We start from the raw sequence: 25,951 nt of genomic DNA on the forward strand, positions 1-25,951 counted from the left end.
TTAATTACTGAGTGGATGATCTCAATTTTGAGTTTCCTTCAGACTCTGAGCTGCATGGCAGTGCTCGGGAAGGTGGTTTTACCCCAGCTTCCAAGTGAGCCCCCCATTTGTATTTGATCCAAAGAAGAACAGTGTGCTTCATGTGTGAATACAGCCTCCAGACAAGCTCCTGTGCCCCCCATTGTCTCCCACCCCCCAGGAATTCTGGAGCTGCTTGTCTGGGCCTCTCCTTCAGCCACAATTTGTGAACCCACTTGGTTTAACCCACAACTCTGCTTCCTCTCTTAGCTCCTCTCATTTCCCCCTTTTCTCTTCTTTTCTAATTATGTAAAAGATGCAGTGCTATAGAGGTGTTGATTTTTTATCACAGAACCTTTTCAAGTAAGGGTAATCTTATGAGAAGAAGAATGCAAAATACCTTGGATAGAGTCTGGAACAGTCGTTCCGTAAAAGTAACCAGGGCTCTTATTCCTTTATGACCCTGTGACGGTTCTGTGTATTTTATAAGTTGCCACAGCAGGGCAAAAACTTCTTGTGGGCATCTTGTTCCCATCCTAGTGCTGGCCTTTGACACTCATTTTTGTACTCCTTTGCCTGCTGTTATCTGTAGCCCCAGTGGCCTTAAACCACCAATGAGACAATAATGTCACCTTTGATGCAGTCATAATAAAGTTTGATATAGTGGTTTCATCCCACAGTTTAAAAAACAAAAAGAAAGAAAAAAAAACAAATGTCAGAGAAAAAAGAAAAGTTTCTTAGCACCTTTGAAAACACTAAACTCCTTTCTTATTTGAGCAGTGGAAAGGAAGCAGCGTTTTCTTTTTTAAATTAAAGGATCAGGGGTGCCTGCGTGGCTCATTTGGTTAAGTGTCCAGCTCTTTCTTTGGCTCAGGTCAGGGTCTCCCAGTTCATGAGTTTGAGTCCCTCACGGGGCTCTGTGTTGACAGTGAGGAGCCTGCTTGGGATTCTCTCTTTCTCTTTGCCCCTCCCCCACTTGCGTGGTCTTTCTCTCAAATAAACAACAACAACAAAAAATGAATGTTAAAGGATTAATCCCACCTCCTCCCCAGAAAAAAAAAAAAAAAAGTCCATTCACAGAAGGACTAAATTTCTAAACTTCTAAGAAGTCAAGTTTATTGTCTAATGTGAATCTTCTATGACTCTAAAAGAGAAAATTACTTAGGCAGAGAATGGCCAGGGACCAGTTACAGGAGCATGCTAAACCAGATGAATTCTAAGGTTCTGTCCAGCTCTGATCCTAAAATCTCATTTTTCTGCTCATATATATTTCCTTTTCCTCTTCCTTTCTTTCATCTGCAACTGCTTTTCCAAGGGGACTGAAATGGGAGGAATAACTGTTTCATTGGGAACAAATTATGTTCAGGCATAGCATTTATTTTTGGGTGTGTGCATGAGTGTTTTAGTCTCAGGTTGAATGTTAAGAAGGTGTCCCTTGGCCACTCGTGGTGCCCCTTTTCTGGAAGTTCCCAACTGCAAAGCCTTCATATCATTTCAGATTATGAAGTTGAGACCTCGAGCCCACCGACCACCAGCAGGCCTCCCACCACCAGGCCTCCCACCACGGCTGCGGCCCCTGAGGTCATCCCGACAGAAGGCTCCATTAGCTCCTTTCCTGGAGAAGAGTTTGATCTGGCTGGAAAGAAACGATTTGTTGGTAAATAGAACCTCCTTAATCAGAGAAACATGGGGTTTTAACTTTTTTTTTTTTTTTTTTTTTTTTTTACTTTGAGGAAGAGCATAACTAATTTCTTGGCCTGGTCAAGGCAGCCCATTTGGAGCAGAAACTTTCCCAGAGGGAAGTTTCCATTTGGGGGTGATTCAGTGAGTCAGTCCTGCTTGGATACACGTTAACTTGGTTTCTGCAGAAGTCAGGAGAGGGAAGTGTGCAGGAGAAAGTTCAGTATCCAATAGAGTAGAGCTTAGAGAGGCTGCCTCGTGTAGACCAAGAGGAAGGAACACTTTTAAACATCTTCAGGACCAGAGAACATGACTAGTTTTGTTCTAGCAACGTTTCCAAGCCGGGGCTTCCACTAGGGCTCGCCTATATGTTGCTTGTTAAGTTTTTCGTAAAAGACGAGCATCTTACTGAATTGAGCTACTGGTTCTTCTTACAATACCACAGAGCCAGAGCTCCTTCTCTTCCATTGTATGCTGTGATTTTCATTAGCCTCAGGGACTTGGGCTCTAGAGGCTTACTTTATTCTTCTTTCTCAGCTATGAAACAATTTCAAGAGGAAATACTATTTCACTAAACTGTGCCTCAGTCCCTGTGGGAGTCTTCTTTTCCCATGCCCTTAATGAACTTCACTAACGAGACAGTTAGATTAATACGTTACTAAGTGGAAAAAAATATTACCAAGTGGAGACAGGCAACAGCTTAAACTAATATCCCACTTTTCTGTTTCCAAAGCAAATGTTCTGCCATAAGCAGAGAACGGCTCTCACCAGCCAAGATGTAGTACTGAGTGTCTAAACTTCATGTGCTTGAAGAGCAAGAATATTAATTTGAGGAAGCATTCCTGAGGCAAGTGCTAATGCTGGATCATGGCGTCAAGCAGCCTGGCTGAGTTCACCAAGTGTTCTGATCTTCCTCTCTGTGCTTCTACAACAGAAACGAAAACGCTTTCAGCACTGTTGTTTGCTGTTCCAAAGAACTTTTCTGAACACTGAGAGGCTTGCTATCGTCTGGCTATTTTCATATGTCTGTAACTCTACAAAGCATAGTAGACTACTTCCCCAAATTTCCTGGTTAGACCCATCGACAAGCTCTCAAGGCCTAATTTTATCCAAATTATTGGAAAATAGAGGACCTAAAAAGTGCTTTTAGTCCCAATGGCCACTAAGAAGGAGAGCCTGTACCAAAAGATGCAGTGGAACATTTAGAAAGTACTAGAAATTGTCACCGGAAAGCACTTGAGAGCACATGTATAAAGCCCTAGCTCCAGCTCCAATTCCTTGACATTTCTGTCTTCTTGCAGAGCATGTATGATAAAGAGGTGTGGCTAGAGGTAGAGTCTCCTGTCTGGCCCTTGTTTTGTGGGCCCTCTTGGCATTAGTGGGCTCAGATGAAACATGAGATATCAGTCTATGCCCTGCTTTATTCCCGGGCCCCTGTAGCCACTGAGATACGTGTGTAGAAAAACCTTGAACCTGTCCATAAATGAGAGTTACTGTTACTGTACTTAGCAGTAATGTTGTAAAGACTGTTCAGGCCTGACCGTGTATAGATATTCCAGGTGGTCATGGGTATCCCTGAAGCTCTACAGAAGGCCACACAAGGACTGAAGGCTAGAAACTGTACATCTGATCAGTGTATTTTTTTTTTTTCTGGTTCCAAGTCAGTCTAGGGAATGAATTGTGCTGAGAGAGTTCTAGAGCTCCAGTTAAGTGTCAGCTGGGCCCGATTCTGACCTTTCCAAATGTCTGGGCATATACATGGCAGAATGCTGCGGACGTATACTATGTTGAATTACAGTTTGGGGATCTTTCAAAATTACTTTGAAGACATAGTCATTGATGTTCATGGAGTAACAGGATCTTTTGAAACCACTGGATTGGAAGATAAAAATGCACGGATCCATTAAAGAGAGCTAAGCATGTGTTTCTGAGTTTAGCAGGTCTGGAGCCTCTGTCTCACCGAGAAAGACTGAATAGTGATGGCTCCATGGAGCAGACATTACGTTTCTGCCTCTAGGGGAAGCTTTCAACAATACAGTTGGGTATCTCTTTTCTTTTCCAGCTCCTTATGTGACATACCTAAGTAAAGACCCATCAGCCCCATGCTCTCTGACTGATGCTCTGGATCATTTTCAAGTGGATAGCCTGGATGAACTCATTCCAAATGACATGAGGAAGAGTGATCTGCCCCCTCAACATGCCCCCCGCAACATCACTGTGGTCGCTATGGAAGGCTGCCACTCATTTGTCATTGTGGACTGGGATAAAGCCACCCCAGGAGATGTGATAACAGGTGTGTCCAAGGAAGATGCTCAGTGTTCCCATTGATCTGTAGGTGGAAAATACAGACTATAAGGGATGAATAAGTGATGGATAAGTGGATGGATGGATGGAGGAATATATGGATGATGGATGGGTGGATTGGATGGATGAATGCAAATGCCTCCTTTTAAAAGGATGAAATAGGGGCGCCTGGGTGGCTCAGTCGGTTAAATGGCCGACTTCGGCTCAGGTCACGATCTCGCAGTCTGTGAGTTCGAGCCCCGCGTCGGGCTCTGTGCTGATAGCTCAGAGCCTGGAGCCTGGAGCCTGCTTCTGTTTTTGTGTCTCCCTCTCTCTCTGCCCCTCCCCCATTCGCACTCTGTCTCTCTCTGCCTTTCAAAAATGAATAAATGTTAAAAAAAAATTTTTAAAAAAAGAAGGATGAAATATAGGCAAGAAGGAAAACTTTGTTGAGTAGTATGAAAAGCACTGGGTGGAAGTCTAGAGTCCTGAATCTTAGTCCCAGAATGGATTACAAGACCTTGAAATAGCTACTTAATCTCTTTGGACTTTAGTTTCTTCATATGCAAAATATGGTTATATCTCTAAATTCTAAAACCCTGCAAATGGCCAAGGAGTCCACATAGCCATTTGTAAGATCAGATCTTGCAGCACAAGTGATGAAAAACCTCCTAATGTGCACTGCCCCATGTGAGAGTCAACCTTGGGATCAAGACTCCGTCTCTGGACTTAATTCAGGCACGATGCCTGTAGAATTGTAGAGGGCATGTTTCTGGATCACATACTCTTGTTAATATGAATCCCAAGCTGTCCAAAGCTCCCTGGAGAATTCGGTGTCATCACATCATCATATACCCTCCACCTAACCTGAAACCAAACCTCAGTGCCCTAATCACAGGTACTCATGCCCCTAGCATAAATAATGTAGGTGAGGTATTTATAGGGGCTTGGGCATTTCCAATATAAGGCTGTGCCAATTGCTGCTATATTCATAACCATGGAACATTTTGGTGCATGACAGCCCTGCAATGTGCAGGAAAAGCAACAGACCTCAAAAGGCTCAAGGAAAAAATAGTTGGAGCTCTTTATCAGTAAATGAATCAAGCACCAGCCATCGTTATGTACAACGTCACTGTGAGCACACATGGCTTGCTGTCACTGTCATCAGAGGAGGAGGAACTCCTGTGGAGAGAGCAGCAGCCTTTCACAAGTTCTCCCACTATATTTGTTGAAGAAAGCAAAGAATGCATTCCTCCAGGGAACAGTGTGGAAAGGGCTTTGGAGCCCAGCACACCTGCTTCTGGTTCTGGTGTGCCCCTTGGTGAGCTGTGTGACTCTAATCCACTCTATTTATGTCACCAAAATAGCTCTTGTGAAAATAATCAGTCACAGGTAGCTTGCCTCTTAGATGCAGTCGATGCTGTTGCCCTTCTCCACCTCCTTGACTTGTGACCTGATTTTCTTAACCTCTGAGTCTCTCTCACGGGCTTGTCTGCTTTGCCCCAACAGTAAATATTGGAACTTCTCGAGATTTGGCCCCAAGTCCCCTTTCTTTTTTCCTCTAAGTTCTCTCCCTCCAGAATCTCACCCAGGAATGTGGTTTTAATTCATCTTGGAGATGAATCATTCATTGATAGCTCAAGGCTAGGCCTGCCTGTCCTCAAGCTTCAAACAGTAAAATCAAATAGGCACTCGATGTCATAACCAGGATGTTTCCAAAGCATCTCTGACTCAGCATATCCAAAATCAAACTCATGATCCTTCTGATACCCAACTTGCTCATCTGTGTCTCCTATGTCAGAGAATGACCTCACTCCCCACCCCATTTCTGCAAACATGAGCTTTGGGATCGTCTTCAAATCTTCTACAATTTCTCCACCATATTCAGTTCATCACTCAATCCTATCAGTTTTACCTTCCAGGCTTCTCTTGAACCCATCCATTTCTCTCCATTAACTACCACATGAACCTGAGTAATCTGAGCGTTACCACCTCTCACCTGGATATGACAGTCGGTGGCTGGCTAGACCACCCGATCCACACCCCATACCTGATTCATTTTACTCTGCACCAGAGAGAGGCATCAAAGACAGTCTGGTTGCGTCTCCCTTTTGGATGAAAAGCAAAAACCTGTGTGACCTAAGGACACTGAGTATTTTCTCTCTTCTGTGCTTCTTCAGCTTCATCTTATGCTGTCCCCACCCCCATCACTCTGAGACTCCATCTCCTGCTGGTTCCTCTGTCTTCAACATCTTTCCTGGTCTTCCCTCTATCTGAGCCCCTCCCCCCACCTCCTACCCTGCACCTTGGCTGCATCCCATCCTTCAGTGTTCAGCCCCATTTTCATGACCCCAGGGAGACTCTGCCTGCACACACCTCCAAGTGCATGGACTGCCCCTTTGTGACTCTCATCACAACCATGTAATTCTGCCCGTGTGTCTGGCTTGCTCCTCCTTCGGGTTGGAATAAAACAAGTCACTGTTTTATCTCCAGCACGTAATATAGTATATGACAAATAGTAAGCACACAGTAAATATCTATTAAATGAATTAATGAATGTGAACTTGGACAAAATATTTAACCTCCCTCTAAGACTCTCTTTCTCTGGGGATAGCAATGCCTACATACCAGAATCAAGAGAATTAATCAAAAGAAAACTTGATTGAACGTGTTTAGAATAGTGTTTGGAACATAGGTGGTACCTGACAAATATTTTCTTCCTTTGTGTGTGACAGAAGAGACTCATGTAGAGGATGCGCTGAGCTGTGGCATGAACTTCACTTGGCCTTCTGAGGCAGCCTTGAAGCCTTGGCAGGTGTCATGGGCCCATTGGGATCCATTCATAGCACATAAGGCAGAAAGAACCACCTCTCAGCTATCACTAAACATCGAGGTCAAGGGCAGGCACAGATATTCAACAACTAGAAATCAAAGGAGATCCTTCACCAAATGGGTGAGGAGACCACTGTGAGTCTCGGGTCTTTCAGTCCCCCACACATACACGTGAACACACACCTGTGTACACACACATGCAGAATTCACCATCAACAGTTTCTTTGTTTCACATGAAGGACAACTGCATATATCTCTGCCAGGAAATTCTCAAATACTCATGTGGAGGTCACTGATTTTTCTTCTGCTGCCTTTTTCTCTGTGCAGTCAAGGTTAGTCAAGGTGATTAGTCCTGACAAAATGAAGAAGGCCAGGAAATGTGGGGGATAAAAAGAAGGAAGGGAACCAGCAGTTGTGAAGAAGTATGTTTAATTTTGTTATCCATATCTGAATTCACCAGAAGGTACCAACATTATACCCCATCCAGATGCAACATGCAGCTCTCTCTCATTCTTGAACTTTTCCCACAGAAGGGGAATGCCGCTGTGCTGTTGCCTCTTCCTTGTCCTCTTCCAGGGGCATACCTCATGGGTGATGTGGTTCATTGATGCTCAGTGGGTTCTTCCTTATCTCCACTTGCAGGTTACTTGGTTTACAGTGCATCCTATGAAGACTTCATTAGGAACAAGTGGTCTACTCAAGCTTCTTCGGTAACTCATTTGCCCATTGAGAACTTGAAGCCAAATACAAGGTATGATGTGTTCATCATTAAAAAGAAACAGAGATAGGGGTGCCTGAGTGGCTCAGTCAGTTAAGTGTCTGATTCTTGATTTTGGCTCAGATCATGATCTCATGGTCATGAGATGGAGCCCCTCATTGAGCTCTGCACTGAGCATAGAGCCTACTTAAGATTCTCTCTTTCTCTCCCCCTCTTCCCTTCCTTAGCTTGCATAGGCTCTCTCTCTCTCTCAAAAAAAATTTTTTTAAAGAGAGAGAGAGACCTGTGTGTGTGGTCACAGATATCCTCAGGTTGAAAATGAAAAGATCGATGAATAGGTTTTATGATTTCTGTTGCAGTCTCTATTTACTTCTCATAGAGTTTCCAGGGATGCTCACTGTATGTCATGTATTTTCTTAGAAGAAATTACTCTATTGTGATTGTTAGTCTATCATGTTTCTATTTTATTACCAGTTTTCCAGAGACTAGACACTACTTACCCTTGGGGAAAGAAAGGTGGCTCTGTGTGTTGAAGGGGAATGGATCCATATGCAGTCAATCATGCGGTGGCTTTAGGCAGCACAGCCTTCATATGTGACATCAATGGGGCAGCAATTACTAAACATATTCGTTAACTGGTACTCAGACTCTGTGATGTAGAAGATCAGACCATTTAGAAAGATGCATTTTACACATTAATAAAGGTTACAAGTGCATCTTCTGAAACTGGACAGTGACTGGTTGGCCCGAGGGCCATCTGGGAACCAGAGTTTCTGGCTCTCAGTATGAGAGCTACAAAACTTATTCCAAGGCAATAAGAGGGTGAGTGTGCATTTCCTCTTTTATACTATCTGGTTTTGGTGGTAATGATCATCAGAAAAGCTTTTCTGGTGGATGAAAATGGACAAAGCACCAAGAACATGATGGTCAAGTATGGTGTGTATGTAAACCAGCTCTCTGGGGAGAAAAATCCCTGATTGATGGTGTTTACCAATTTCTGTAGTGTGAATACTCTTGCCATGGCCAATTCCAGGCTACCAGTGGGCCTGCATGATTCTTGAATATTTAATAATTGGCTTTCTCAAGCCCATACAAATGACTCCAGCACATCAGTGTCACATCAAGCCCTTATTTATGGAGCAAAGAGCTCTAAATGACATGTCTGTGGACCTGAGGTCTCTCATTTTCTGTACAATCAGAGGAACACAGAGAAGGTTGAAACAAAATACTTTTCCTAAACAGAAATGTGCCAAAGGGCTAGAAACTAGGCAATAGCCATGGGTACTGAGACACTTGTGAACCAGCTGAGAACCTTCTTCGGTGGCTTGGAACTGCCATGTGGACTTAGCTGAGCTAAGTGTTCACAAACTATTATGGGCTTCAGGATTTGAATAAAAAGCAAGGAGCAAAGCAGGAACCAGAGAAAAGCACTTTTCTTTATTTTTCCCTAGTAATTATGAAAAACTGATTAAAGCAAACAAAAACAACAAATTTAAGACAATGGAGTCAATATCCAATTTTTGTGTTTGTGTGAGTGACAGTGCTTTTCCAGAACAGTCTCAGTGTCACAAGGCTGAAAGAGGTGTGAGAGAGGTTCTTCCTCATAGCTTCTGTGGTAGAACTTGAATCCCAGTCTCCTGAATCCCCACCCCATGGCCAATGTTCTTTCTACAACTTTTGCTGCTAGGCTGATCTTGAGTTTTGGATAATGTCAGGAGATGGTTATGCAGGAGGAAGGTATATTCATTCTTCCAACAGGTCTGCATGAGGGCTCATGATTCCTTAAATATGTACCTAGTATTTTCTCTGTGCCAGGCACCAGACTATGCACTGAGAAAAGGGGTGGGATCAGTTGGGGGTCGAGGGGGTGGATTAGGGTGGGGGAGGTAGACTGTAAACTACACCGTGGCCTTGTCTTCATGGAGCTCACAGTTCTTCAGCAATAATATAAATAATAAAATTTCACGAGTCAGTGTCCTGAGGCAGAGTATAATAGGGGACTTTTTTCCTGAACTTGTGGGGGGGGGGGGCAGTCAAGTGGGCTTCCCTGGGGTAGTAGTAAGCAGCAGTTAATCTGGAGAATGTGGATGGGGCAAGGCCAGGCAGAAAGGACATCCAAAAGCATGGTATGTTCTAGGAAGGAAAGGAGGCCAGTGTGGTGGCAGAGGAGGAAGAGAGGAGGCTGGACAGGCTGGTCCCAGAGGGTCTTGGGAGTCCCTTGAGGCTCCTGTTTTACCCTCCACCCACAGTCAGTGCCCTGATGGACAGGCTGGAAATAGCAGCTGCTACTGTAGCCTTCTCTCTAGGATGCCTGCCAAATTCTTCCTTCCTTCCTTCCTTCCTTCCTTCCTTCCTTCCTTCCTCCTCCTCCTCTTCCTCCTCCTCCTCCTCCCTTCTCCTCCTCCTCCTCCTCTTCTTCTTCTCCTTCCTCCCCTCCTCTCCCTCCTCCTCCTTTTCTTCTTCTTCTTCTTCTTCTTCTTCTTCTTCTTCTTCTTCTAAGTTTATGTATTTATTTATAGAGAGAGCACACAAGCAGGGGAGAGGCAGGGTAGGGGAGAGAATCCCAAGCAGGATCCACAGTGTCAACACAGAACCCAACATGGGGCTTGAACCTACAAACCGTGAGGTCATGACCTGAGCTGAGACCAAGAGTTGGACATTTAACCAACTGAGCCACCCAGGCACCACTATTCCTTCTTCTGATGGAGAGTGCTGGCCAAGGCACAGAGCACACATGGCTCCTCTACGCAGATTTCCTCAAAACCCCCGTGAACAGCCTGATGTAGAGACGCCCATCTTCTCCCTGTGTTACACTGATATAGAATGTCTCTGGTGGATCCACATTAGTGGTCCTCATCTTTATTCCATGGAGGCTGCATGTCCCTGTTGTCAGCACTATCCTCAGGGCTTCTCCAGATCCCACCTGAGACCCTGTGGGAGACATAGGAAGTCCCCTGTAGACGAGCCACTGTGTAAAAAACTAAGCTTTGGTTCTTTATAACTGAATCTTGTACTTGAATTTACATGGACATTGCACACCTTGTTCACCCATCTTGGTCCCAGATCACTTTCTAGAGTCTGCATGTTTCATTTATACTTAAAGCACAAAGACTTAGGCTGGGGAGCTATTCAAAAGAAGGTGCCAAGAACTTATATAAGAAGGCAAAGTTGGATTGCTCTTATTACTTGGGTGAGTCAGAGACTATTCAGTGTTTGAAATATATATATTTTAGTTTCTAGAAGAAGTTTAATGTGGTTTTGAAAGTAGGAACCTTACTTTTTTTTTCATAATTTCATGTTTTTCAGCTTAGTGTATTTAAATTTGCTTTGACACATTAGGTGAGGTTCAAATGGAAATATGTCCTTGGAATTGGGCCGCGAGGGCTTTGTTGGAGGACAGAGTAACTGCGTGGACAGAGAAGGTGGATGAGGGGAACACTTAGGTTTCAGTGGTGAGACAGAATTGATACAGTGACGCAATCGGACGAGTCTGGCGTCCTGTGCCATCTCCACAATTGTAGAGCTGTGCTTCCCTCGGTGGACCCTGGGGACTGGTATCAGGACCGCTGCAGCGATGGCTTAAGAAATATTCAGCAGAAATGTCTCATGGAGCCTCTGAGTGTGTGTCATTCCTTAGGTTTTGATTTCCCTTTTTAAGGAAAGAAAGTATCTGTAAGTTTGACCAGCATCATTGACGGATGCCAAACCCACTGCCTGCAGAATTTTGCCTTAAATAACTCCATAACCACTGAATAAAAGTATGCATAATTGGGAAAACACAGACTGCTGAGTGAATTGAGATTTGGAAACTCATATGTTCTTAATTGTGCATATCTTTTTTTTAAATGAAATTTAAAAAGGATTCTCTTCTAAATGAGATGTGAGTGACTTTCTTGAAAGGCTTAAAAGAAGACCAGATTTCCCAAATGAGATTTTCTTTGCTGTTTAATCAAGCCCAATGTCAAATATCTCTGGGTAACTGTGAGGCCCAAGACTGCCTTGGTGATCTCAGAAGGTCCGAGGGTTTGGCACTGGGACAGTGATGTAACAGAAGTATGAATTTGCAATCTGAATAAATAATTCACCTCTTGAAAATTTAGCATACTTTAATTAATGCATATAACCTGTGTGCCACGACTGACCATAGGCAAAGGCTTGTTATGAACTCTCGGAAACGGCAGAACCACCACTTACAGGAGTCTCTTATTTCCTTCTTGACCTGTAAGTAGCTGAGGACCACAGGAGCACAGGTAGTATCTGGTGTTCCAGAGGTAGAGAAGCCACGAAGATTAACAGTAGATTTAGTGGGTCACAGTTGTGGTGTTGGGCTCCTGTAGTTTGTAACCACCACTTCTTGTCCTGCAGCTCCTACGAGCACAAACCAAGATGTCTAGGGACTCCCAACCTGCTTGGCCTGTCAGTCTCCCACTAGATGAACAAGCCCATTGTCTGTTCCAAGGCAAAGATTAATCCACAGCAGAACCTCTCCAGGCCTCTTCCCCTTCTTGGACTTGCTTCTCTTTCCTTGAGGCACAGAAGCTTGAAACACAGTGACTTTTAAAGCTCCAGAGCCAACCATAGTACTTGTCCATGCCCAAAACATCATTGTCAGGTTAGTTCCGCTGAGGAGGCCAACCTCGGGACTGGCTGACTTCTCCCTGCCCACAGTGAGTTGCATCATTACTGGGTCAAACATCCTGCTTTTCCACAGAGTCCAGTGATAAGAATTAGGTTACATTTGAATTCTGCTCTGTAAGTGTCTTGCTGCTCTAGCTTCTCCTTCTCAAGCTGTGGAACTCAAGTGGGGCAAGAGCAGGGCGAGAGGGGTGTCCATCCAGGGATGAGCCTGTGTGGGGCCCTGTAGCCTTGATGCCTTAAGGAACACACACTCCCTAAGTGGCTTATTTGCCCGATTTGCTCCTTCTGTTGCCATCAGCTACATTAGTCTATGCTGTTAATTGTATTATTTTGAAAAGTTACTAGAAAATGAGAAAGTTCAGGAAAAATATGAATATCAGTGATGTATTAAGTAACACTCCAGGGCGCTAGGTGGCTTGGTTGGTTAAGTGTCGGACTCTTGGTTTCGGCTTAGGCCACGATTTCACAGTTGGTGAATTTGAGCCCCATGTCAGGCTCTGTGCTGACAGTGCGGAGCCTGCTTGGAATTCTGTCTCCCTCTCTCTCTCTCTCTCTCTGCCCCTCTCTTACTTGCTCTCTCTCTCTCTCTCTCTCTCTCTCAAAATAAATAAATAAACTTAAAAAAAAAATACTCAGGACATCTGGGTGGCTCAGTTGGTTAAGCGTCCAACTCTTGATTTTGGCTCAGATCATGATCTCATGGTTGTGGGATTGAACCCCACATAGGTCTCCACACTGAGCTGTCTCTCCCTCTCTCTGTACCTCCCCCTGCTCTCTCTCTCTCTCTTTCTCAAAAAGAAAAAAAAAATTACAGTCAAGCCCTTCCACAGAGCAAATGCTTAATAGTTGGGGAATCTGTCTTATTACACAGAAATTAAAGAAGCTTCTCTTTCAAAAAATGTTTTCTTCCAATTTCAGGTATTATTTTAAAGTTCAAGCCAAAAATCCACATGGCTACGGACCCATCAGCCCTTCGGTCTCATTTGTTACAGAATCAGGTATCCGCAACTTCATATTCTCATTCTTCTCCTTTTCTCAAAGACAAATCACTTGGAATCATGACTACAATGGAATAAAAACTGAAGAAGTACAAATCTTTTCTATTTAATGAGTTCATATTGGGTATCACTTCATAAAATAAACATCGTTTTCTTTCTGCTGTGCTAAAATCTGGATAATAAAATTAAGAGTAATCGTCATTGGGAACTGCCTGGAAAGTGGAAAGGTCAAATTCCAATGAAAGGGAAAAATCTAGTTTTCAACCATGTGGGAAAGATAAGTTTGAATCTCTCTGTAGAAGATTTAGTTACAGAGCTAATTTTTTTTTTTTTATTACAAACAGCTGAAGAGCATCGGTGTCATGTGGCCAGAGAGGCGGTTGCTTCTTCCAATTAGTCAGGTCTTCAAGATGCTTCTTTTGCCAGGAGACAAAGATGTCCTTACTTCATACGGAGAGTTTAATTAGAATAGCAGCCAGTCTTATAAGCAGTGTCACTTAGAGGATGTCGGTGCACTGGGGCATACTGGTGTCCAGAGCTCTCTGGCCCTCCCATAAGGTGTTCTTGTGGTCATGGTCCACAGCAGTGTGCACAAACTGGCCACGGCCACGGTCCTGGGTTAGCAGCCTTTCCACACGGGAAACTATGCTGGGAGCTGTTACCTATGACCCCGAATGAACCAGGTCACCTTCAGAAGCCCGTGTGAACTGGCTGTGCGCTAAAATTGCTCTGGCTTCTCTTTGGTTAGATTATTTCCCACACGTAGTTCGATCCCAGGACATTTGTCATTGGAAGCTATTTTTTAAGCGTGATGATTTGAAATCTGCATCACAGTAAGTAGAAAAGATAAAATCTTTCATGGGAATATGCTTCATACTAGAAATGCTGGCAAAGGACCTCAAAAGCGTTTTTACTAGTTTCATTTAAGAAGTGTGTTCCTCATTAATAATTAAGAAAGAGAGGAAATCATTTCCAAGGGTTAATTTGGTAAAGAAGGGAACGTGTCTAGTTCATGGCTACATTTCCTAAAAAGAGAGTGGACCTTTGGTGACGATCAGAATTAACATGATAAAAGTGTATAGAAAAAAAATAATTCAAATCTAGAAAGCTATCAAGAAATTCTGGCCCCAAGTCTGAGAACAGAAATGTAATTTCTGAGACTGCCATACAGTTTGAAAGAGATAGCTCTCTGCTACTCCCCCTCCTAAGAAAAGTCCTGCCGTGCCCCCACCCTAACCGTTGTGGCTTCCAAAGAGTGAGAGTTGGCCCCCCCCCCCCCACCCCTCTGAAGAAGACTGTCTTTTACAGTCAGCTCCGAGGAGATCCTTACGTACGCCATTTGACAATTTGATAATTACTTGCAATTTGACAATTATTTGCCCTGGGCATCTTTGCTTGTTCAGTGAGTTTGTTCAAGCTTCTCCTTCCCTTTGCACAGCCCCGCTGAAAGTGGTTACTTGACAACAGGAACATTGTCAAGTAATTGAATTCTGGCACTTGCCGAACATAAAAATCCGTGAAGCAAACGTGTATGTGTAATGTAGGCTGCACCACAGGGGCAAGCTTTGGTTGTTGTTTGTGCTGTGCTGTTGTTCCGTATGTTCCCCTCCACCCTGCCCTGGAGTATTTGACATTTTTTTCAGCAGACTGTTGAAACTTAAGAGCAGGAGAGCAAAACAGGCATTCACACTTACAGCTAATGGTAGGCCCCTGTTCTAGGAGAGTGAATGAAAGATCTGTACAAAGGGGTAGCTCAAGGGAGATTTGGGTAATGGAAATATTCTGTATCCTGCCTGTGGGGGTTCCAAGAACAAATGCATGTGTTGAAACTCACAGGATATTTACCCTGAAAGAGCAATTTTTCTTTATGATCATTAAAAAAAAAAAATGAATGGCCCATGTTTACCTAGCCCATGGCATTTTATAAAAATGAACTATTTCTTTTTAAGTAACTCTTTTTTAAGGTTTATTTGTGTTTATTTGAGAGAGAGAGAGAGCGCGTGCATGCATGCTCGCACAAGTGGGGAGGGGCAGAGAGAGAGGGAGACACAGAATCTGAACCAGGCTCCAGACTCTGAGCTGTAAGAGCAGAGCCCAACACGGGGCTCAAACTTGCAAACCGGGAGAGCATGACCTGAGCCAAAGTTGGACCCTTAACTGACTGAACCACCCAGTTTCTGAAACCATCAGTTTCAGAAAAAACTGAAATTTTTTCTAAAGCAGCATTCCTTAAAAAGCTAGTTCTGTATTTTCTTAAGTGGCATTATTTGGGCTAAGATACAGAGATTTTAAGTACCACTTTGTTGAGGTGCATGTGGCATACAGTAAGCCGCACACACACATGGTGTACAACTCAGTAGCTTTTAAAGTGTTTACCCCCTTGAAGCCATCACCACAATCACGCTAGTGAATATCACTGTCACCCCAACGTGCTCACTGCTGCTGTGCAACCCAACTCCCCTGTCCCCGCCATGCGCCCATCTTCTCCCCTGTTTCCAGGCAACCACTCCTCTGCTTTCCGTCTCTCTAGATTATTTACACTTTCTAGAATTGTATACAAATGAAATCATACAGTGTGAACTCTTTTGTCTGGCTTCTTTCACTCAGCAAAATCATTTTGAGATCCATCCATCCATATTGTATATATCAATAGTTTATTCTCTTTTATTACTTAGCAATATTCCATCATATGGCTGTGCCATAACTTACCCATTCACCTGTTCGTAGACATTTGAGTTGGCTTCTACTTTCTGGCTATTACAAACACAACTGCTATGAACATTCACGTACAAGTGTTTGCATGGACAAGTGCAAAGTGTTTGCATGGACAAGTATTTGCACGGACATGTCTCTTGGATAAATACTAAAGAATGGGGTGGATAGATCAGATAGTAGGTATATGTTTACCTTTTTAAGAAACCAAACTTTTTTGTCAAGATAGACACATCTTTTAAAAATGACAAATATTGAATTCTTTTGTAGTACCCGAATCAAAATCTTAACTATATTGTCCCACAACTTCTATATAAATAATAAGGCAATTTAATTAGAAAAGAATATAGGTGATGGGCAGGGAGGAAGGGACTTGTTGGGATGAGTACTGGGTTTTGTATGGAAACCAATTTGACAATAAATTATATTTAATATATAAAAAAAGAAAAAGAATATTTCTCAGAAGGAAATGCTTAGAAAATAAAAACTAAGGAAAACATTGGCATCTCTCAAATAAAATATATTGTGTCTATTCCAGGGAGTTCTTCAGTTAGCACTCTCAGTTACAATAAACATTTCAACAATTGCATGGTTGTGAAATATGATAGTGAAGTCAATTATTTTTTTTTCACTCTACAGACAATCCTCTGCTTGTTGTGAGGCCACCCGGTAAGTTTCTCTTCTTGACGTAAATAATAAACTTGACATTCTAGTAATCATGTTGAATACTGAATATGAGATTGCTATGATTACTCACAAGTAGAAATGCTAGACCATTTTTGCATTTTTTTAATGTATTTTTGAGAGAGAGGGTGTGAGTGGAAGAGGGGCAGTCTCCAAGCTGTCAGCACAGAGCTGGACGTGGTGCTCAAACCCAGGAACCATGAGATCATGACCTGAGCTGAAGTCGGAAGCTTAATCCCCTGAGCCACCCAGGCTCCCTGACCATTTTTGCATTTTTATGATTTTTTGACAACTTCTGTGGTTTCCTTGTACTCTTCATCCTGATTTAGGGAAAAGAATGATCTGAGAATTTTTTTTTTATAGGACCCTAGCAGCTAATATCTATAAAAGAAAACCATTATGGAGTGGCCAATATCAATGAAATAGATAACTATATTTATATTCCCTTTCAATATTTTAAATTGCTGAAAAGAGAGAAAAATGGATTAAGTGTACAACACATCTTTTACTTGGTGTTTCAAACCAGCTGTGAAAGCCCTATTGCTCAAGTTCAAGACAGGTCTTATGAGTGACAGGAACAGTAGGAGCCTATGCTGAGGGACTTTCGGAGTGGAGAGGTAGGATGGCATGTCCCAAAAGATCAAATATGCCATTATATCTTATTTGCCTTGAGGCTTAAAGGCCTTTTCTTACTTCAAGAATCCCTTACAGAAATGCAAATACAGTTCTTGAAATATGTTCAGGTAAGAGGAACTCCTCAATTGTACTTCAGTGCCAAGAAAGAAGGGGAATGAGGAAAAGGGTGCCCACTGAGGAGGTGAGAAAAGCCCTGAGAGGAGGGGAAAGGCCAGTGAACAAGTCAGATTTTCTGATACTTTGTGTGACAATAAATGTTGTGGAGTGCCATGACTTAGAGATTATGTTTTGTATTATCAAGGTGGTGAGCCCATCTGGATCCCATTTGCTTTCAAACATGACCCCAGCTACACAGACTGCCACGGCCGGCAGTATGTGAAGCGGACGTGGTATAGAAAATTTGTGGGAGTTGTTCTTTGTAATTCACTGCGGTATAAGATCTACCTCAGTGACAACCTGAAAGGTAGGTCTTTGAGAATGGTGTGGTGTGGGAAGGTATGGAAATGGAAATTTTTTATTTTACCCGGTACTAAATTGACATAGCAGGTGCATCAGAATGTATTTGAAGTGTGGACCCATTATATCTCACTCTGGCTCAACACAATTTGGATATTTAGGCTCTATTTTGGAGTTACTCGTTTTTGTTTTCTGTATTTTTTAAATCCACTGCATTTTAGAAATAAGGTCCAAAATTCTGGTAGATATATGAAGTCCAATTTTCTTTGCCATTAATTCAATAATAATAGGTATGAGCGTAAGCCAGAAGTATTGAAGAACAGTTCTGCCCACTCTAGTCCTTGCCATTGCCACACCGTTGTGAAGAAAAACTGTAGATGGTGAAGCATACATCAGAAGTATTATTTTTTTCTGTGTCTGAATAAAAATTGCATTGTTTTCATTATGGTAAGGCATTAAAACAAAGAATTTCATGAGTATCTTGAGCTACTATTTCAAAATGCCATTTCTACCCAGCTGGCTTTGACTCATCCACCTATACAAATTTGGGGTTTTTTACTTTAAAACTTGCACACCTTTAAGACTTTACTACATACATTTTTAAAACCTTTATTCAGCTGCTATAAATTTTTTTCATAGGTCATTTTGTTTTTGTTTTTGTTTTTCATGCTAGTGGTGATCATTTAAAGACAATGTCAAAACAAAGTCTTCCCTACCATTCTCCACTCTGGCAGTTTCTCAGTGTGTGTACCTCTCCTAACAGCCACTGTCTATTTGTTTATCTGTGCTCTTTCTTTTCTCACCCACCATTGTGCTTTCCGTGCCCTGCATCAGAATTCCTGGGAGAGATTACACAGCCACTCCAGTATCCCAGGGTTGACTGAAACAACTGCCCTACTGTGCAGCTGTGGATCAGTACCACGGACAGCAGCTTATGACTCAGACACACACCCTACTTCTAGTTATGTATGAAAACAGGTTCTATTTTTTACAGATCTTCATGCCTTTTGTAATTATCTCATAATATATTCTCTATCACAGTTTCATCTATTCCTGTTCTTAAAGAACCAAGGGAGTAAAAAGCCCTGCCAGTTAAAAGCTGAAACTGCCTATTATATTAATAGTTTCCATTTAGTGAGGACTTGTTAAGTATTTAGCATACACAAGCTTGCTGAATCCTTACAACACTTATGAGGTTGGTGCCATTATAATTTTTCCAATGTGGAAAGTATGACACACAGAATTTAAGTACCCAGTTCAAATGGTCTCCAAAGCTTGTGCGAACTCTCAAACCAGCTGTACATTTTTTGACCAGTCACTGACCCATTATATTCCCTCATGCAGATACATTCTACAACATTGGAGACAGCTGGGGAAGAGGTGAAGACCACTGCCAGTTTGTGGATTCACACCTTGATGGAAGAACAGGGCCTCAGTCCTACGTAGAAGCTCTCCCCACCATTCAAGGTAATTAGAACAAAGGCCTGATTATACCACCCTGGGGGCTGGGAGAGGAAGGCTAATGTAAGGAGAAAATCACCAGAACTCTCCCTTTTGTTTGCCATTTAAAGACAGGTGTTGGTAACATTTTGGATCATAAAAATAAGGAATCAGCAAAATACTCCAACCATGTGCTAGAATTGGGGTGAACTTAGGAAAGGCAGGGATACCAAGGAATATAAGACCTTGTCCATACTCTCAGAACAATCACTTCCCTGCTCTGTAACTGGGAAAGGTAAACAAATAGTGAAAGGTAACTAATTTAAAGAACAACTTAAAATACAGATAATGACAAGAATTACATCACATAATTGTCCTATTATCAGGTAATTGTGCAGATTATAGTCTGCACAATAGGGAGGCAGGCCACTTGAAGCTATCAGGGAAGAAGAGCCAGAGTCTGAGCTGGGTCATAAGAAGACCTAGACATGCAGAGATTGGAGAGTCTTCCAGGCAGAGGATGGCACAAACAAGGGTACAAAGGAGGAAAGAGTCAATGAACATGCAAACCAACCATAGCTTATCATACATTTCAGAAGATAGTGTATCAACTATTTCATTAGGCATTATAGAGTGAGAACAAAGTATATCACTCTTAAAGGTTAACAACTTGTAATACACTACCAACTCCCTCAACTGCCAAAAAAGTAAACGGAACAACTGAATGAGGTACAGCACTGTTTCCATTATGCACTTAAGTCTTAGTGATCTAGCATTTTCAAGACGTGACATGTTCCAGCAACATGTTTTAGTTTACAAAAAAAGATACAATAGGCTGGCATGCAAATTGCCCATTTTTAAAGAGTTAAGATAGAGTAAAATACACAAAACAGTAAAATAAGTGATTAGAGTTCTCCTAAGAAACAGAACCAGAAAGAAAGAGAGAAACAGAGACAGAGAGAGATTGAGGGAGAGGTGTCTTAAGGAGTTGGCTCATATGATTGTACAGGCTGGCAAGTCCAAAATCTGCAGACTAGGCCAGTAGGCTGGAGGCCCAAGGAAGAGTACGTGTGGCAGTTTGAGTCTGAAGGCAGTCTGCTGGCAGAATACCCACCTTTTCAGGGGAGGTTAATCTTTTCCTAGTAGGGCCTTCAATTGATTGGAAGAGGCCCACCCACATTCTAGAATAACCTGCTTTACTCAAAGTCTGATGATTTGAATGTTAATCTCATCTAAAAACGTTTTTACAGAAACATCTAGAATACTTGACCAAATATCTGGGTACCATGGCCTTGCCCAACTGACATAAAATTAACCACCACAGTCAGTATATAAAATATATCACATTTCTTTATTTTTTCAGAATCTTGCATTGCCCCAGGGTTACTATGCATTATTTATAGTTCACTGTGTTTCTGCGACTGTGGCCATGGTTTTGGTTCTGAATAGAGGTGCTGCTTACTTAGCATGCTCACTGGTAGAACGGCGGGTAACCTTTCATCTGGCAAGAATGAACAGGGCCAAAGGGGAGTTGCCACAAACGCTTTTTGAGCAGGTTGGGGCCTCACTTTAACTTTATGGGAGAACTGCTCAGAAATGCTATAGTATTCTTTCCTTGGAGAGATTCACTGGAAAGAGATCTAAAAGCCTACCCCAGATTCCAAGAATTAAACCTGGAAGCTTGAGGTTCCAGGCAAGTCAGGAGGCCCTAAATTCTGTGAGGACAGGTGGGAATCTTGCTGAGAGTTGCAAGACTCAGAGAAACATTCTCTCTCTCTCTCTCTCTCTCTCTCTCTCTCTCTCTCAAAATAAATAAATAAACTTAAAAAAAAATAGGGGTGCCTGGGTGGCTCAGTCAGTTAAATGTCCAACTCTTGGTTTTGGCTCAGGTCATGATCTCACGGTTTGTGGGATTGAGCCACATGTCAGGCTCTGCGCTGACACTGTGGAGCCTACTTGAGATTCTCTGTCTCTCTCGTTCTCTGCCCCTCCCCCACTCATGAATGTCTCTCAAGATAAATAAATACACTTAATAAAAAAGACTCAGAGAAGCATTTTACTTACTAGGGTACTGACCAGCTTATTATAAAAGTGTACAGTGGGTGGGAGCAGACAGGTGGAAGAGACACATAAGGCACAGTGTGGGGAAAGGACACAGAGTGTGCACACCCTCTCTGGGAGTGCCCTCCTCTCAGCATCTGAACCTGTTCACCAGCCCAGAGCTTTCAGAACATCGTGCTTTTGTGTTTTTGTGGAGGCTTCCTTACATAGGCATGATTTAAGAAATCACTAGCCCTTCATGATCGAACTCAATGTCCAGCCCCTGTCCCCTCCGCAGAGGCCAGGAGGTGGGACCAAAAGTCACACCCTCTAATCACATGGTTGTCCTCTCTGGTGACTAGCCCCGCCCATAGATGCTTTCTGAAGGTAATCTCATTAGCATAATCTCAGGAGTGGTCCAAGGCATTTGTTATGAATGTCCAGATACCTTAACCACTCTTATCACTTAGGGAATCCAAGAGTTTTAGGAGCTGTGTGTGCCAGGAACAGGGATGAAGACCAAGTATATAATTCTTATTATAAATCACAATATCACAGATGCACTTTCTTTCCCTCTCTTTCCTTTTGTCCTTTTAGGCTACTATCGCCAGTATCGCCAGGAGCCAGTCAGCTTCGGCAACATTGGTTTTGGAACCCCCTACTACTATGTGGGCTGGTATGAGTGTGGGGTCTCCATTCCAGGGAAGTGGTAACCGTAGGATGATCGTGCTGAAACTTGCCCCGTCCGGCCCCCCTGGGCTAACTTGCACTAGGGGCTGAGAGCAGGAACAGACAGAGAGCGTTCCAAGCCCCACCGACCCTGGGTGCCAGCAAGGCCACATGGTGGACACCGGACATTTCAGGCGTCTTCGGTCTGGAACTCAGTCCTCCTCTTTGGCCTGGACTACACACAGTTCAGTGTTGCTGTTAACTTTGCTTCTCCACGTGGTTTCCTTGTAATAGCACATCCCAGAGAAACACGCAACTACAGTAGGGGATGCCCGCTGATTGAGTACAGTTTTCACACTTTTTAGGCACAATATTCAGACATGTCGTCTCCAGGGAACAGCATAAGTAAACATGCGCCTGCTTCAGGGACTGCTACATGCTTTCTTTTCTCTCATTGGACTCTTCCAAAATTAGTCAAATTTAAGTTTCAGATCACTCTCTATGCAGTAGAACTGAATTACTAAAAACACCACCAAAAGAAATATATCCTACTTCAGATTTATTCCATGGACTTACCCACTACTAGATCAAATGTACCAAATCATATTTGTAAATTCTCAATTTTGGTATATATATATATATATATATATATATATATATATATATATATGTATATATGCATATACCTATCCTCACTTGTCTGCAAGAACACCGATTAAAGTTGCTAAATTTGTACTTGTTCACTAGATAAATGTGTGTGGGACTTTTTGGAACAAAGGTACTGCTTACTAACATCTTTTGGAAGTATCCACAGGATCCACAGGATCCACAGAATCTGTATACTACGTAACGAGAACAATGGAAGTGCATGTTGCTAGACTGTGGGAGTGACGGGGATACTGCAGTGTCAGCAGTGACCTAGTCACAGACCGAGTGCTTTCTACCTAAGGAGACAGACAATCTTTCCAGACCCGGGTGAAAACTACCAGTTGCCTCTCTGGGGACATATCCCGTATGTTTTCAGAATAACTGGGGACACCTGGATGGCTCAGTCAGTTAAGCGTCCAATTCTTGGTTTGGGCTCAGGTCATGATCTCATGGTTGGTGAGTTCAACCCCTGCATTGGGCTCCCCAGTGAGTATGGAGCCTGCTTGGGATTCTCTCTCTGCCTCTCTCTCCCTCTCAAAATAAATAAAACATTACAAAAAAAGGAATAACTAAGATTTTACATCCCAAATGATTTAAAAATCCAGTTTAAAAAAATCCTTTCCCCTTTCCTGCCTGAGTATTTCCTCCTCTACATATGAGCATCTTATCCCTTTTGACTACCACACAAGAGCATTTATTTAAAGACATGTTATTCTAATTCTTTTTAAAATATGGTGTCCTTTCCACGAGCTTGGCTCCCCTGTGTCCTCAGGCAGCTCCGTGGGATGAAGATTTTGCCTTCTTTCATAAAGATTTCAGCATAGGGGAAGCAATGGTCGGAAGGAGCTGGAGGTGTGCCCTTTTCTGGGGCCCCCAGGCTGTACCACCGTGTACTGATTTAATGGCAGAATTCAGTCCAGCCTCCTGGAGTCAATTATTTTCAGTACCAGTACTGTGTTGAGATGAAACCTGATGTATCTGGTGGGTTTGAAGGTAAAACTTACATGGAAACAGATAACTTTGCAGGGTCCTTTCGATGGGGCTGTGAAAGCTGATATTCTCCTCAGATTCCACAATCCCCTTCCCACGATAAAGAACAGTAAAGAAAATACAAGCATTCTGACAACCTGGGAAGATACTAGAATTCCTGAGGGGGCAGATTAGATACCCAGTTCGTATGTTACTCACGGTTTAATGTGCAAAATAGGATGGGCTCCTCTAAGGAGCTTTTGGGGCTTTTGCCCATGAAAGGATTATTTAAAAAAGGATGTCTGAAAACCTTATTCTGTATCCAAATGAATGTTCAAACATACTTCACAGTTCTAAGTGAAAGATCTGATCTTTAAATATAAGTGAATTTTCCCAATAAACACACAACTTGCTTCCTCCATTTCTCCCGCCCACCCCTCCAAACTTCTGTCTGGGTTTAGCCTCCACTAGCATGCTATTGGAGAGCAGAGAAAGATGCCAAAATGAGGCCCTGGGGAGGGGAGAGAGCACCAGCAGATTGCACATTTCCTGAAAGTGTTTCCTTGGGTATAAATAATTCATTAGCACGGACAAGAGGAGAGCCATTTGGTCTGTTCCACAAGCCTGTTGTGGTTACGGGGCCTCCTTTGGAAGATACAGAGCTCTGGATCATCCTGGAGACACAGGCAACCCCTCCTCTGCGATTCACTCACTAAAGGGCGCATTCCCTGCCTCACCCCCAAAGGACTGTCTGCTCATTTCACATACTAAAGGACATGTGTCCCTCAGAAGGAGTTTATACTCACCTCACAGAAATAAAAATAATTTACTTGCATTCACGCATGCAATGATTTTCAAGCCCTGCCTAGATCCTTAGACTGTATTTCGTTATAGAAATCTAAACTTCTAGTGAAAGTAAATGCTTGGAGTTTTTGATGGAAATTCCTACAAACCCCAGATGACAGAGCAGCCAAAACAAAAGCAAAAACTACTGAATCTCAGTATAGGTGGTGGTATTACTACTGATACTCTGTCCATACTAGGTTATGTAATGGTCCAAACACATGCATGGTGGCCACATCAAGTTTCTGGTTCTGTGTCAGTTCTGGACGCCACATTCTCGGAACACCACAGGTCTCAAAACCACTTCATGCCAAGTTCAAAGGAAATTAATGGACTGTTTTCCCAAAGAAGACTTCCTCTATTTCAGAGGCTCTGAGGAAGAAGAACTTGCCAACTCTACAAGTCAGAAGTAGGCACACGTGTGAATTAAAGGGAAAGAACATTTGGCTCAGTGGGATGCAGTTTTAGAAGAGTCCAATCATCAGAGGAGTCTCATCGGAAGGTAGTGAGATGTCCATCACCGAAAAGCCTCAAGTATACCTGGAAGTGTAAACTTACAGTTGGAGGCCCACACCTGTTTTTCTATGGGCTGTGAGCTCAGAATGGTATCTATGCATTTAAAGCATTATAAACATAAGAGACAGCTGAACAAAAAACCAGTAATATATTACAGAGACCATATGTGGTTTGCAAGGTGTAAAATACCATCTCACCCTATTAGAAACAGTTTGGGTACCTACGGATCAGTTTTCTTGAGGTTGAAAGAAGGTTTAAGCATTTAAAAACTAGCACATAGTACTTAACAGGTGTCCATTCAGTTTTCTCTTAATTGAGTTCTATTTATTTCTGACCATCTCTACAGCCTAATAATGCTTGAACGCTCCAAGTGGTTGGATCCTGGGTTCCCAATTTTCCCATTTGGCAAACCCTTTGTTTGTGCTGTGGTCTCAGGAGGTAACTCGCTCTTTGGGAGGCTTCATGCATATTTATTACCATCTGGTTAGAACATAACTTGCAGCTTTTACAAGATGAGTTTTGACTTATTTTCTCCCCTTTGACCTACTCGAGCCACATGTCTTGGTTAGTTCAAGGGGGCTGGGGAATTTGGAAATGTGGTGATAAATGGGGTTACATTGGGGTTCCTCTCTCTGCATGGAAATCAGCTCTTAGTCACTAGTACAGTTATGTGATGATTCTGCTGATAGAATCAATCAGCCCATGCTTGTGTAGCATCTTACATGTTGTAGATGCCTTAAAATCATCTCCTTGAGGTGTAACTATTTTGTAGTTACAGGTTAGAAGTGAGTTTAAAAAAAATATCTCCCCAACTGTCCATTTCCAACCATTCTCAGATCAGGTTGAGCTCAGTAAAATTGTATGAAATCACAGAGTGTACCTGTTATGAATGGAGGTGTGGTTTTAAATCTTAGTTGTGAGATTATTAATGTACAGAGTTTAGCAATCAAATGAGAGCTAAGCACGCAAAGGTTTATGATAAAAGTGAAATGAAATTGATATGAAATTGCAAGTCAACAGGGGCTCCTGGGTGGCTCACTCGGTTAAGCATCTGACTCTTGGCTCAGGTCATGATCTTAGGGTCATGAGATTGAGCTCCGCGTTGGGCTCTGTGCTGAGCATGGAGCCTACTTAGGATTCTCTCTCTCCCTATCTCTCTCTGCCTCTATCC

General features: G+C 42.7%; 1 protein-coding gene across 1 annotated transcript in view; it reads left to right on the top strand.

Moving 5' to 3' along the window:
* FNDC1 (fibronectin type III domain containing 1) overlaps nt 1-22,229 on the top strand; it is a 106,367-nt gene extending 84,138 nt beyond the window's left edge. The window contains exons 16-23 of the mRNA XM_058735808.1: nt 1,517-1,675; nt 3,761-3,991; nt 7,456-7,564; nt 13,088-13,167; nt 16,519-16,548; nt 17,501-17,662; nt 19,000-19,122; nt 21,733-22,229. Coding sequence (XP_058591791.1) covers nt 1,517-1,675; nt 3,761-3,991; nt 7,456-7,564; nt 13,088-13,167; nt 16,519-16,548; nt 17,501-17,662; nt 19,000-19,122; nt 21,733-21,848 — 1,010 coding nt within the window. The 3' untranslated portion in view covers nt 21,849-22,229. The remainder of the gene's footprint in view (nt 1-1,516; nt 1,676-3,760; nt 3,992-7,455; nt 7,565-13,087; nt 13,168-16,518; nt 16,549-17,500; nt 17,663-18,999; nt 19,123-21,732) is intronic.
* The last annotated feature ends 3,722 nt before the right edge of the window (nt 22,230-25,951 follow it).

Source organism: Neofelis nebulosa, chromosome 6 (assembly GCF_028018385.1).
Source record: "Neofelis nebulosa isolate mNeoNeb1 chromosome 6, mNeoNeb1.pri, whole genome shotgun sequence".
Taxonomy (NCBI): Eukaryota; Metazoa; Chordata; class Mammalia; order Carnivora; family Felidae; genus Neofelis; species Neofelis nebulosa.